The following is a 13,230-nucleotide window of genomic DNA, read 5'->3' on the forward strand; positions in this document are numbered from 1 at the left end:
CCAGCTCTCTTAAGCCAGCAGCAGCAGTTGCACGATATCTACAAAAGTCTTTGCTGCAGTATAACATCACATTTAGACAAAACAACCCCTTCAACAGAGGGCATTTATGCTCGCCAGGCTGAATGCCCTCCCTTTGGCGGTACTAAATGGCAGGTTTGAAAATATTCCTTTTGAGAAAAGATTAGGTGTGGCTTGAGTCAACACGATCCGCTACAGAATACAATCAAATTGTCACCTGCCCGACGGTCCTCGTAAAAAAACAATTCTACCCTTGATTGATAAAATGAAATCTAGCCAAGAATTCTCTGTATGCCAGTTTTTGTTGAATGATACTATTCCTGAAGTCACTTTAAAGGTGGCGGAATTTTTGATGGAAGTTGTCAATATAAGGACTAAAGTCTAAACCATATTTAAATCGAAAATGTATGGACAGTGAATTTTGTGTACTGCTTACGTCATGTTTCTGAGTATATGCCAATAAAGGTCGATTGATTGATTGATTGATATAGACAAATTTCTGTTTAGTGAAGCAAGATTTGTTAGTTTTTTAAAAGTCAGAATACTTTCCTTTTTTCTTCTTTTCTCTTTATTGGGGGACAGATAGAGGGAAGGGAGAGAAAAGAACAACCCCTATTTCCCTGCTCCCAACCCCCTCTTGCCAGGTCTCCTCCTTCGAGCTCAGGGATATATATATAAAAAAAGAATTATACACGGGCGAGGGAGACACTGGGATGGGAGTGAGAACCAAGGCAGCTAGATTCTACTGGAGCAAGAGGTAGAGGCTCAGAACCAAAAACCCACACTGATGCTTACTACTTAATGGGGGAGAGGCATTAAGAAAAATTCATTTTGTAAAAAAAGTTCCGGTTCACTTGGCACTGAATCACAAAGGTATCGCTTGCCATCGGGAAACACACCTGCAAGAAAAAGAAGAGTTGGTTTTTATATGCCGACTTTCTCTACCACTTAAGGAAGAATCAAAACCGGCTTACAATCACCTTCCCTTCCCCTCTCCACCACAGACACCCTGTGAGGTAGGTGGGGCTGAGAGAGCTCTAAGAGACTTGTGTCTAACCCAAGGTTACCCAGCTGGCTTCTTGTGTAGGAGTGGGGAAACCAACCCTGTTCTCCATGTGTAGGCGTGGGGAAACAAATCTAGTTCAACACATTAGCCTCTGCCGCTCATGTGGAGGAGCGGGGAATCAAATGTGGTTCTCCAGATCACAGTCCACCGCTCATGTGTAGGCATGGGGAAACAAATCCAGTTCACCAGATTAGCCTCCGCCGCTCATGCGGAGGAGTGGGGAATCAAACCGGGTTCTCCAGAACAGAGTCCACCGCTCCAAACCACTGCTCTTAACTAACCATTACATCCTGCTGGTGAATCAGTAGATGGGAATCAGCGCAGGAAAGACGTGACTCAACAACCCTGTTCAAACAACCTGTCCACTCGGCGGCAATACAGAGGACTGTGAGGCCTTCTTCCACTTCGCACGGGCAGCTCCCTTCTCCTCCCCCAACCGCTTGGGGGGTCCCTCTTGGGTGACGTTGACCAAAGGCCTTGAGAACCTGCGGCCAGCCCTGCGTGAGCCCGCTTTCTCCCGCCCAGGCCACAATCAGAGCGAGTGACCCCGAACTCACCGACTCAGCGGTCGGTGCTGGTGCGCAGATCTGTCGTCAGAGGATCGTGCTGGATTGTCTGGTGGAGCATGAGGGCTAGCAGCCCCGCCCGGTTGGTCATGGCCATCCGGACGTTCCTCTCCTGCTCGAACAGCTCATCCAGCTTGTACCACTGACAAAAAAGCAAGGGAGAAGAAGAGTTGGTTTTTATACCCCGCTTTTGGTCTGCCTCTAAGGAATCTCAAAGTGGCTTAAAACTGCCTTCCCTTCCCCTCCACACAACAGACACCTTGTGAGGTGGGGGGGGCTGAGTTTGGAGAGAGCCGTGACTGGCCCAAGGTCACCCAGCTGGCTTCATGTGGAGGAGTGGAGAAACCAACCCGGTTCACCAGATTAGTGTCCACCACTCTTAACCACTATGCCTCGCTGGCTCTTGAAGCAGTCACTACGCAGTAGCCATTGAGTGACCCTTTTGGGGGGGGGCTCTCACTTTACCCTCTGCTTTAGGGCCGAGATTGTCTTCTCTCTGCCAGTTGTGCAGGATCTGGAAATGTCAGACCATCTCCAAGACCTTCCGCCCAAAGAAGGAGAAGGACTGTACACCATGATGCCCAAGTTAGCTGCGATTGGCCAAGGGACATGATTGCTCTCTTTAAGTATTTGAAGGGCTGTCACTTAAAGGAGGGCAGGGAGCTGTTCCTGTTGGCAGCAAAGGACACAACTGGATATTAGGGGGAAAATGTTTACAATAAGTGTTGTTCGACAGTGGAATCGGCTACCTAGGGAGATGGTGAGCTCCCCCTCCCTGGCCGTCTTTAAGCAGTGACTGGACAAATACTTTTCAAGGATCCTCTAGGCCAGGGGTGGGGAACGTCAGGCCCGGGGGCCGTTTAAGTCCCACAAAATCATTTGATCTGGCCCTTCATGGGTCCTGGCAGATGTCTAGCTCAGAAGGATCTAAGACTGGTGATCAGTGGAGAGGAATAGCTTCTATTCAAGGTGGATGTAAGTTTGTTTTGCCAAGGAATCTTTTTTCCTCCTTGCAGAAGAGTCGTTAGCTATGGAGCTGCTAGGACCGTCCAAGAAACTGTTAATTCTTTCCCAGCCGGGCAGTGGAGAAACGTATTCCCTCTGTACTACAAGAGGGCTGGGGGCGGAAGTGGCGGGGTTAAAGGGGGAAGGGCCAGAATAGGCGGGGGGGGGGGCAGATCTTAGCCAGTGTGTCCTCATTTCATCCCTGAGGGTGAAGGTAGCAGGAGCTGGCTGTAGAATCCAGCCCCGACCATGCGGAGCAGGAGCAACTCTGGCATGCGGCTGGACAGCTACGCCCAGCTGGTACAACAGACCATCCTGTGCCCCCAGGTGGGCGAGTGCAACTCTGGTTGGATGCCTGCCTGCCCGCGCGGGGGGGAGGGATAATTTTTAAGTTGATAATTTTGTACGGCCCGCGAATGATGTTATAAATATCCAAATGGCCCTTGGCAGAAAAAAAGGTTCCCCACCCCTGTTCTAGGCTGATCCTGCATTGAGCAGTGGGTTGGACTAAATGGCCTGTATAACCCCTTTCAGCTCTGATGATTCTATTATCCTTTCCTTATTTAGAAGTTTTCGCAGACTCAGGAACTCCCTCATACTCACCTTTAGCCAGTCAGGAAGCACACCTGTCTATAGCTTCCTCCACTTTCTACCAAGCTTAGAGACAGAAGATACTTGTGTGTGTTTTGGAGTCATTACTGCAAGCCTCTCATCCTATAACCGAAGCCAGAACTTGTCCCCAAAATGTAATCATAGCTCGCTCTTGCTATGTACCCTGAATACAGTACTTCACAATGCTCAGCTTTACTGCATTCCCCGCCCTGGTCTTTGGATTATTGGCTGCCCAGCATTCTAGAACCCCTGCTTGAGGATTTGGATCTCTGCTAGGAAAGGTAGCTACAAAGCATTTACTTTCCCCTCTGGCTATATCTCTGTGGTCTCTATCTTCCCCTTCTTGGCGATACACACTGCACAACTTGTGTGGGCATCTGGAATATCTGCAACTTATTGTGGTCATTCTAGAATCTGATGCTGCTGTTACACGTCTGACATTATCGTCACTGAGTGACTGCACGAATTGTTCTGCTCCACTCAGGTAGATCTGATTTCATAGTATTTCAGGCCACACTGCTTTTCTCCAAATTTGTAGGACGAACCTCGTCGCTCTGCGAAACAGCTGCTTGGTGACTATTCTGGCATGCGTCTCACCTCAAGCCAGCAGCTCCTTTAGTACAGAAACGAGAGGCAGTGGACGGGACATTTCTTTCACGTGATCTAGGATACACAAGCCTTCCTGATATGCACACAGCAGCACCATCACCAGAAGAACCTAGCCTCTGCAACTTCTCAGCAACTGACCGACCGACTCCATACAATTTATCAAGGCCAGCTATTGACCCCCTCCTCCCAAATTCCCAGACTCCGGCAGCTCCTGATCCGTACCACGCGCACTCGCTCCAGGTCCACTTCAGCCCGGCGAAGTTTCTCCCAGCAGTAGTGTCGGTTGCATTTCCGCTTGGGCACCCGACAGAAGTCCCCTGTGAGCTCAAACACATCTTTTACGAGGGGACAGCCGCACACCTCATCTACGGACACCTGGTGAAAATCACAACAAAGGAGGATTGAACAAGGTAAACCCCAGGCTGTGTGTGGTCAGACTAAAACAGTTACAGTGCCAGTGTGAGTGATCAGTGCCGTCAAGTCGCTTTTGACATGGTGACCCTATGAATCAATGTCCTCCAAAACGTCCTATCCTTAACAGCCTTGCTCGGCTTGGCTTCCTTGATAGAGTCAATCCATCTCATGTTGGGTCTTCCTCTTTTCCTGCTGCCTTCAACCTTTCCTAGCATTATTGTCTTTACCAGTGACTCTTGTCTTCTCATAAAGTGACCAAAGTACGACAGTCTCAGTTTAGTCATTCTAGCTTCTAGGGAAAGGTCAGGCTTGATTTGATCTAGAACCCACTGATTTGTCCTTTTGGCAATCTACGGAATCCATAAAACTCTCTTCCAGCACCACATTTCAAAGGAATCTACTTTCTTCATGTCAGCTTTCTTCATTGTCCAACTTTCACACTCATACACGGTAACAGGGAATACTATGGCATGAATTAACTTGATCTTGGTTGCAGTAACATTTCCTTAAACTTAAGAATATGTTCTAGCTCTATCCGGAGTCAAGGAATAGAAAGTCTTGAACAACTTCAATTTCCTCATTGTCAACCTTAAAGTTGAGTAATTCCTCAGTAGTCATTACTTTTGTCTTCTTAATATTCAGCTGCAGTCCTGCTTTAGCACTTTCCGCTTTCACCAGTCGCCATTGCAAGCCTTTGCTATTTTCTGGCAGCAATGTGGTATTGTCAGCATATCTCAAATTGTTGATATTCCTCCCCCCAATTTTTACTCCACCTTCATCTAAATCGAATCCAGCTTTCTTTATGAAATGTTATGCATATAGATTGAAGAGCTGAAGAGATAAAATTCACCATCACTGGTTTAATTCTTTCTTGTTCTAAATTCACTTCAAAAACTGGGAAAAATACCATTATCACTATGGGGTAGAATTTCAGTTATTAAAATGATGGTATTGCCTAAGATGCTTTTTTTATTTCAAAACCTACCAATCTTGAAAGGAGCACATATATTTAAAAGTTGGGAGAAAGATATTTTAAAATTTTTATGGGGTAAGGAAAGACATAGGATAGCATATAATAACTTAGTTGAATTAAAAGAAACAGGAGGCCTGGGATTACCAGATTTGAGAATGTATTATCAAGCAGCATGTTTTACCTGGCTAAAAAATTGGATTCTATTAGAGAATCCTAAAATATTAGAACTAGAGGGGTTTAATTTACGCTTCGGGTGGCATGCATATTTATGGTATGAAAAGGAGAAAGTAAACAAAGAATTTAATTCCCATATCATTAGAGTTGGTCTACTTCAAATCTGGAAAAAATATAAAGGATTCTTGGAATGTAAAACCCCTGGCTGCTGCAGTTGTCTTGCTTGTGGGCTTCCTAGAGGCACCAGGTTGGCTGCTGTGTGGACAGACTGCTGGACTTGATGGGCCTTGATTTGATCCAGCTGGGCTTTCCTTATATTCTTGTGGAAGATAGGGATATCCATGCCTACTAGTCAAAATGAATGCTAGTCATGATGCGTACCTATTCTCTCCAAGATCAGAGGAGCATGCCTATTATATGAGGTGCTGTGGAAAGCAGGCAGGACAATGCTGCTGCAGTTGTCTTGCTTGTGGGCTTCCTGGAGGCACCTGGTTGGCCCCTGTGCAAACAGACTGCTGGACTTGATGGTCCTCTGTCTGATCCAGCATTGGCTTTCCTTATGTTCTTATGAAAGCTGGATAATGAAAGCTTCTTAGGCTGGAGGAAGGCTGCTTGGAGGATGGTCAGATCCATGCAAATTTTGAAACGAAGGGGAACAAAACACAAGATGCTCGGTGTGGGGGGGGAGTGGGCGGACCCAAGGTAACAACCCTTCCCCTACCTTCGGATCGCGGGAATGCTCCGGGCACAGGACCTGCAAGCGTTTGCAGTAGGTCTTGCTCTGCGGGTTGTAGACGTCACAAAAAAGACGTGTTGCTCTGAAAAACACACACACATCACATCACCACTACTATGCAGGTAAAGAAAGAAGGAACAACAATCAATATGCCACGAAGAAGAAGAGGAGGAGGAGGAGGAGGAGGAGGAGAAGAGTTGGTTTTTATATGCCGACTTTCTCTACCACTTAAGGGAGAATTAAGCCAGCTTACAATCACCTTCCCTTCCCCTCCCCACAACAGACACCCTGTGAGGTGGGTGGGGGTGAGTGTGACTAGCCCAAGGTCACCCAGCTGGCTTTATGTGTAAGAGTGGGGAAACCAACCCGGTTCACCAGATTCACGTGCACCGCTCATGTGGAGGAGTGAGGAATCAACCCAGTTCTCCAGATCAGACTCCGCCACTCCAAACCACCACTCTTAACCACTACACCACACTGGCTCAACAGGCAATACAGCCTACACCTCAGCACGAATGGGACCTCGGCTGCTGCAAGGATGTTTATAAGGAAGGGAAGTGACATGATTGCCCAATAGATTAGGGATCCCCGACATTTTTGAGGCTGCAGGCACCTTTGGCATTCTGACACAAAACGGCTGCCGCAGCTTACCTTCAGTTACACCGCAAAGATTTCCGTGCTGTGGCAGCAGATGGTGCCAAAGCAACATTTTTAAAAATCCACACAGCCGATCAAATCTCCAACGGCCGACTGGAAGCCTCGATGGGCAAAAACCCCACTTGACCTCGCACACTTTCTGAAAACACTTGGCGGGTGCCAGGAAAGGTGTTGGGGGGGTACCATGGCACCCACAAGCACCACATTGAAGATCGCTGCATTAGAATTCAGTCCAGATCAATCCATTCCCTCCTATGTGTAGGCTGGTAGTGGGGTAGAAAGGGCTCTGAGTTGCTTTGGTTTCTCAAGCTTATTTAATGGGACAAAGCTATACAGGTTGAGTGTCCCTTATCCGGACGTCCCACATCCAGACTGATCTGAAAATCAGCCCCTTCGAGCCGGTGTGCAGGCAGGTCCATGCTGCCTGCTTGCAACGTTTCCTCTCACCTAAAAAAATTAAACATGGTGTACGCTGCATCGTAGGTGGAGACTGAAACCCTGCCGTTGTCAGTTTGTTAGTTGTTGCTCTTGTTTAACAGCTGATACAGGTATCCTGGTGAGATAGTTTTGCTTTCTGATGGTTCAGTGTACACAAAAGTATTAAAAAATATTGTTTAAAGTTACATTCAGACTATGTGTATAAAGTGTATATAAAACATGAATAAATTTGGGTCCCATCCCCAAGATATCTCCTTATGTAGATGCAAAAATTCCAAAACGTTCCAATATACGGAAAGATCAGAAATACGGACCACTTCTGGTCCCAAGCGGTCCGGATAAGGGATACTCAGCCCCCAGTGACCCCTACTCCAGGTCCAGAAGATGGCAAAAAAAAAACAACCCTCCAGGATCCCTGGCCAATCGGGCCTGGAGGAAATTTGCTTCCTGACGTCAAAGTGGCGATCGGCACTACCCTGGGCATGTAAGAAAGGGCCACGAGAGCCAAACACTGACACAAAACTTCCTCCTTTCCCTCTCATGTTCTGCCTAAGGTCATAGAATCAGCACTGCTGACAGATGGCCATCTAGCCTCTGCTTAAAAACCTCCAGGGAAGGAGAGCCCACCACCTTCCCTGATCGATTTGCAGAGAACAGAGAATCGACAGCTCTCTAGCATGTTTCCTTCGCAATTTATTCGTCCCCTTTCTCCCTGCCCCAGGTAGCCAGGCAATAAAAAGGAGCAGATTTCAAAAGACAAACAACAACAGCGCAACGCCAGGAACCTGGAAGCAGGAAGGAACAAAGGCTGCTGACGGCTGACTTACCCTTCAATCCGTGTAGGGTACATGGACCCAAAGGATGTCTGACTTTCATACTGCAGAGAAGAGAAAGAAGGCGGTTAAGGGGAGACATGACAGAGGTCTATAAAATTATGCATGGTATGGAGAGAGTGGACAGGGAGAAGCTTTTCTCCCTCTCTCATAATACCAGAACTCAGGGTCACCAGCTGGAGGGGGATTCAACACAGATAAAAGGAAGTATCTCTTCACACAGTGCATAGGTTTAAGGTGCTGGTTTTGACCTTTAAAACATTACGTGGCCTGGGACCCTCGTATCTTAGGGACCATCTCTCCTGGTACACTCCCCGAAGAATGTTATGTTCTACTGATAATAACTTGTTGGTGGTCCCCGGCCCTAGGCGTGTGCAGCTGTCCTCGACAAAAGCCAGGGTTTTTCCAGTCCAGACTCAGGAATAATGGAACTCACCCCCTGATAACATCAGGGCCCTGCGGGACCTGTAAGACAGAGCTATTCCACCAGGCCTGTGACTGAAGGCAGCTGCAGATGGTATTAATGCTAGCCTCCCTACTCCCCCCCTTACAACTGATATATTTATAGGGGGTGGCCTGCCTCCTTGCTATGACACAGCAGGTACTAAATTAATTTGTGTGCCATCTGTGGTTTTAATAGCTTGAGACTGTATTTTTATAGTTTTAAGTGCTTTATTGGTGTGTGGTTTGGAGTGGTGGAGTCTGATCTGGAGAACCGGGTTTGATTCCCCACACCTCCATATGAGCAGCGGAGGCTGATCTGGTGAACTGGATTTGTTTCCCCACTCCTACACATGAAGCCAGCTGGGCGACCTTGGGCAAGTCACAGCTCTCTCAGCCCCACCTACCTCACAGGGTGTCTGTTGTGGGGAGGGGAAGGTGATTGTAAGCCGGTTTGAGTCTCCCTTAAGTGGTAGAAAAAGTTGGCAAATAAAAACCAACTACTCTTCTTTTTCTTCACACACACACAAAATGTTATTTTATTGTTGTTACCTGCCTTGAGGCTGGTTTTGTATGGGGAGGGTGGGCTGGAAATTTAAGAATAGTTAAATTGTTGTTATGAGGCACGTCAACAAGTTGTTTCCACTTTACGGATGAAAAACCAAGGCTTAGAAAAAGCGGCTTGCCTAAGCACCATCCTGGGAGCACTGATTCAAAGGCAGAGGCCCGAGATCCACCACCATCTGGCAGACCCGGGAGTGAAAGAGAAGGGAGTCCCCGTACCTTGGCGTAGCACCGCTCCATGTGGCGCAGAGCCACCTTGGGGTTGATGGGGTGGCCGCAGGAGACGCAGAAGATCTGCAAGTCAGTGTCGTCGCTGTCTCCCTCGCTGGTCTGAGGCAAGGGAGAGAAAGCAGGCAGACAGAAAGACACAAATTAGAAGCCTGCTCTTGTCGCAGCAATGAGCATCGTTGAATTGGGGAACTCCCTGCCCCAGGATGTGGTGATGCTTGCCAACTTGGAAGGCTTTAAGAGGGGAGTGGATGTGTTCATGGAGGAGAGGGCTATCCATGGCTACTAGTCAAAATTAATGCTGGTCATGATGCATACCCATTCTCCCCAGGATCAGAGAAGCATGCCTATTATATGAAGTGCTGTGGAACACAAGCAGGAGGATAATGCTGCTGCAGTTGTCTTGTTTGTGGGCTTCCTAAAGGCACCTGGTTGGCCACGGTGTGAACAGACTGCTGGACTTGGAAGGCTTTAAGAGGGGAGTGGACATGTTCATGGAGGATAGGGTTACCCATGGCTACCAGTCAAAATGGATGCTAGTCCTGATGCATACCTATTCAGTCTCAGAGGAGCATGCCTATTCTATTAGGTGCTGTGGAACACAGGCAGGATAATGCTGCTGCGCTTGTCTTGCTTGTGGGCTTCCTAGAGTCCCGTGGTTGGCCACTGTGTGAACAGACTGCTGGACTTGATGGGCCTCGGTCTGATCCAGCAGGGCTTTCCTTATGTACTTGTGGAGGAGAGGGCTAACCATGGCTACTATTCAAAATGGATACTAGTCATGATGCATACCTATTCTCTCCAGGATCAGAGGAGCGTGCCTATTATCTTAGGTGCTATGGAATGCAGGCAGGACAATGCTGCTGCAGTCGTCTTTGTTTGTGGCTTCCTAGAGGCACCCGGTTGGCCACTGTGCGAACAGACTGCTGGTCTTGATGGGCCTTGGTCTAATCCAGCAGGGCTCTTCTTATGTTCTTATGTCTGACCACACGAACCTAGCAGAAGGCAGGCCTGCACGGCTTGTGGGCCCACAGAGCTGCACGCAAGCCCGCTGGCTAAGAATCGTGGCTTGACCAGACTTCAGCTTTTACAATCCAGGGCAAGCAGCAAAAGGGGGGATAGGAGCTTTTTGAACCCCCTGATGGGTAACCTCTGGCTGAGTGGGTTCCCAGCTATGAGACAGGGCTTCATGCAGGGCTTCATGCCCGGATGGCGCTCAGCAATCCTGACTCCCGGTCACCCATGTAGGGGGATGAGTGGGGTATAAAGTCCCCCCCCCCCGGCTTCAACTCAGCCATCAGTTATCATGTCACATAAAGAGAAGTTGAGGCTTTTGGATCCGTTCCAGGTCGCATCCAGCGATCCGTCGGCGGGAGGAGTTGACGGCCACAGGTCTTGCCCTCCCGAAGCCGCTCTTTCCGATCCCAGGAAAATGTATTCTTAAGAAGTCGTGGGATTCGCAGGAACAAACAGCCGCGTGGCTTAGAAGAATGCAGTGGGGGGAGGGGGATTGGCCAAATTCCTGCCTCTTCCACCAGCAGAGCTCCGCCGAAGGAAAAGGAAGGAGGAATCAATTATGTCCCTTTCCGCCCCCTACAGCCCACTCACCCACACAGCAATAGCTCTACGTGGGTTCCATAAACCCATGAATAAACTTTCCCAGGGTCAGAAAGTACTGCTAGGGAGAGGGGAAAGTGGGGGGAAATCACATGAACACATGAAGCTGCCTTCTACTGAATCAGACTCTTGGTCCATCAACGTCAGTATTGTCTACTCAGGCCGGCAGCGGCTCTCCAGGGTCTCAGGCAGAGGTCTTTCACGTCACCTAGTTGCCTGGTCCCTTTAACTGGAGATGCCAGGGATTGAACCTGGGACCTTCTGCACGCCAAGCAGAGGCTCTACCGCTGAGCCACAGCCTCTCCCCTAAAAAACCAAACCAACACCTTGAATTGGGCTTGGGAGCGGATTGACAGCCAGTGTCATAGTTGTAATATCAGGGTCACAAGCTCCCATGAAGACATGAAACTGACTTCTACTGAATCAGACCCTCGGTCCATCAAAGTCAGTATTGTCTACTCAGACCGGCAGCAGTTCTCCAGAGTCTCAGGCAGGGGTCTTTCACATCAACTACTTGCCTGGTTCCTTTAACTGGATATGTCGGGAATTGAACCTGGGGCCTTCTGCATGTCAAGCAGAGGCTCTACCACTGAGCCACGGCCCCTCCCCTGTGATCTTGGTACCAGCTTCAACCCATCGAGTCCTCTGGGCCTAGGGGAAAGACCTGAAAGTACTGGGTATGCTTCGCCTGAAGACTGTGGGGCTTTCCCCGTGCGGTGATATCAGCAGCTTCCATCTTTCACCCAGATCGCTTTAAATCTAATGTCTGATCAAGAAGCTGCCGTTGCTTGTTTGCTTAGCTCTGAGCTGCCCCCTGGGTCTGCACTGGGAAGTTCTTAATCAAGCTAAGTGCTGCAGGACACATGAACACATGAAGCTGCCTCATACTGAATCAGACCCTTGGTTCATTAAAGTCAGTATTGTCTACTCAGACCGGCAGCGGCTCTCCAGGGTCTCAGGCAGAGGTCTTTCCCATCACTTGCTTGCCTAGTCCCTTTAACTGGAGATGTCGGGGATTGAACCTGGGACCTTCTGCATGCCAAGCAGATGCTCTACCACCGAGCCACGGCCCCTCCAAAATACTTTGGGTGAATAGGACAGATGACCTTGCACACACACACCCACAAGCCACTCTGCCCTTCAGAAATAAACTGCTCGAGAGGACCAAAGTCACACGGAGCCGTTCTGACACTGAATGGCTGGATACCATCACACAGGACGATTATGGAGATTGCCACTAAACCTGGGGACTGCATCCATGCTATAGATGCCCACAAACATTGGAGCCGGCATCAAGGGGTGGTGGGGTGTCAAGTCACAGCTAGCTTATGTCAACCATGTAGGGTTTTCAAGGTAGGAAATGAGCAGAGGTGGTTTGCCATTGCTTGCTAAAGCGTAGCAACCCTGGACTTCCTTGGTGGTCTCCCATCCCAGTACTAACCAGGGCTAATCCTGCTTAGCTTCCAAGATCTGATGCGGTCAGGCTAGCCTGGGCCATTCAGGTCAAGGCAAGAGATGAACAGAGGTGGTTTGCCAGTGCCTGCCTCTGTGTGGCAAACCCTGGACTTCCTTGGTGGTCTCCCATCCAAGTACTAACCAGGGCAGTCCCTGCTTAGCTTCCAAGATCTGGCGCAATCAGGCTAGCCTGGGCCACCCAGGACAAGGCAAGAGATGAACAGAGGAGGTTTGCCACTGCCCTAGTCTTCCTTGATGGTCACCCATCCCAGTACTAACCAGGACCAATTCTGCTTAGCTTCTGAGATCTGATGGGATCAGGCTAGCCTTGGCCATCCAGGTCAAGGTGAACACAAATTAAAACCATCTGTCGAAGGCGATGATGGAAATAATGGGTTCTCTCCTCTAAACCCCCCAATGCCCTTCCCGGAAACTGGCTGTTCCCAGCCCGCCCCCCCCAAAGAGGATGCCGCTTAGCCCCTTCTGCCCCGGTCCCTCTGGGCACCTCTTCGTCCTCCTTGACGGCCTGTTGCTTGGCCCGGACGATGATGGCTTCCAGCTCGTGGAATTTGCGCTCCATCTCCTGCAGCTTGAAGCGGGCCTGCTGCTGCTCCCGCCGGATCCGCTCCAGCAGCTTCTTGCCGTGCTCTTCCGCCACGCAAGGGCTTTGCTGCCACTGTTGGATCCGCTGCGGGAGGATCTCGTAGATTCGACTGCGGGGGGGGGGGAGATAAGATAAGAGCGAGCAGCTAGACACGGGGCCACCACGCAGCAGGAAGGGGGAGCGCTGAAGGGGCAGCCGCTTTGAGATTTCTCAGAAGTCA

The 13,230-nt window shown here is 49.3% G+C and overlaps 1 protein-coding gene across 1 annotated transcript in view; it reads right to left on the reverse strand.

Annotated features, from left to right (window-relative positions):
- Positions 1 to 860: 860 nt before the first annotated feature.
- Positions 861 to 13,230, reverse strand: part of CXXC1 (CXXC finger protein 1) — a 35,115-nt gene continuing 22,745 nt past the window's right edge. The window contains exons 9-15 of the mRNA XM_056849870.1: positions 12,912 to 13,119; positions 9,326 to 9,436; positions 8,096 to 8,145; positions 6,159 to 6,255; positions 4,099 to 4,251; positions 1,641 to 1,792; positions 861 to 917 (exon numbers count right to left, since the gene is read on the reverse strand). Coding sequence (XP_056705848.1) covers positions 1,646 to 1,792; positions 4,099 to 4,251; positions 6,159 to 6,255; positions 8,096 to 8,145; positions 9,326 to 9,436; positions 12,912 to 13,119 — 766 coding nt within the window. The 3' untranslated portion in view covers positions 861 to 917; positions 1,641 to 1,645. The remainder of the gene's footprint in view (positions 918 to 1,640; positions 1,793 to 4,098; positions 4,252 to 6,158; positions 6,256 to 8,095; positions 8,146 to 9,325; positions 9,437 to 12,911; positions 13,120 to 13,230) is intronic.

The sequence above is a fragment of the Euleptes europaea genome, chromosome 1 (genome assembly GCF_029931775.1).
Source record: "Euleptes europaea isolate rEulEur1 chromosome 1, rEulEur1.hap1, whole genome shotgun sequence".
NCBI classification, from domain to species: Eukaryota; Metazoa; Chordata; class Lepidosauria; order Squamata; family Sphaerodactylidae; genus Euleptes; species Euleptes europaea.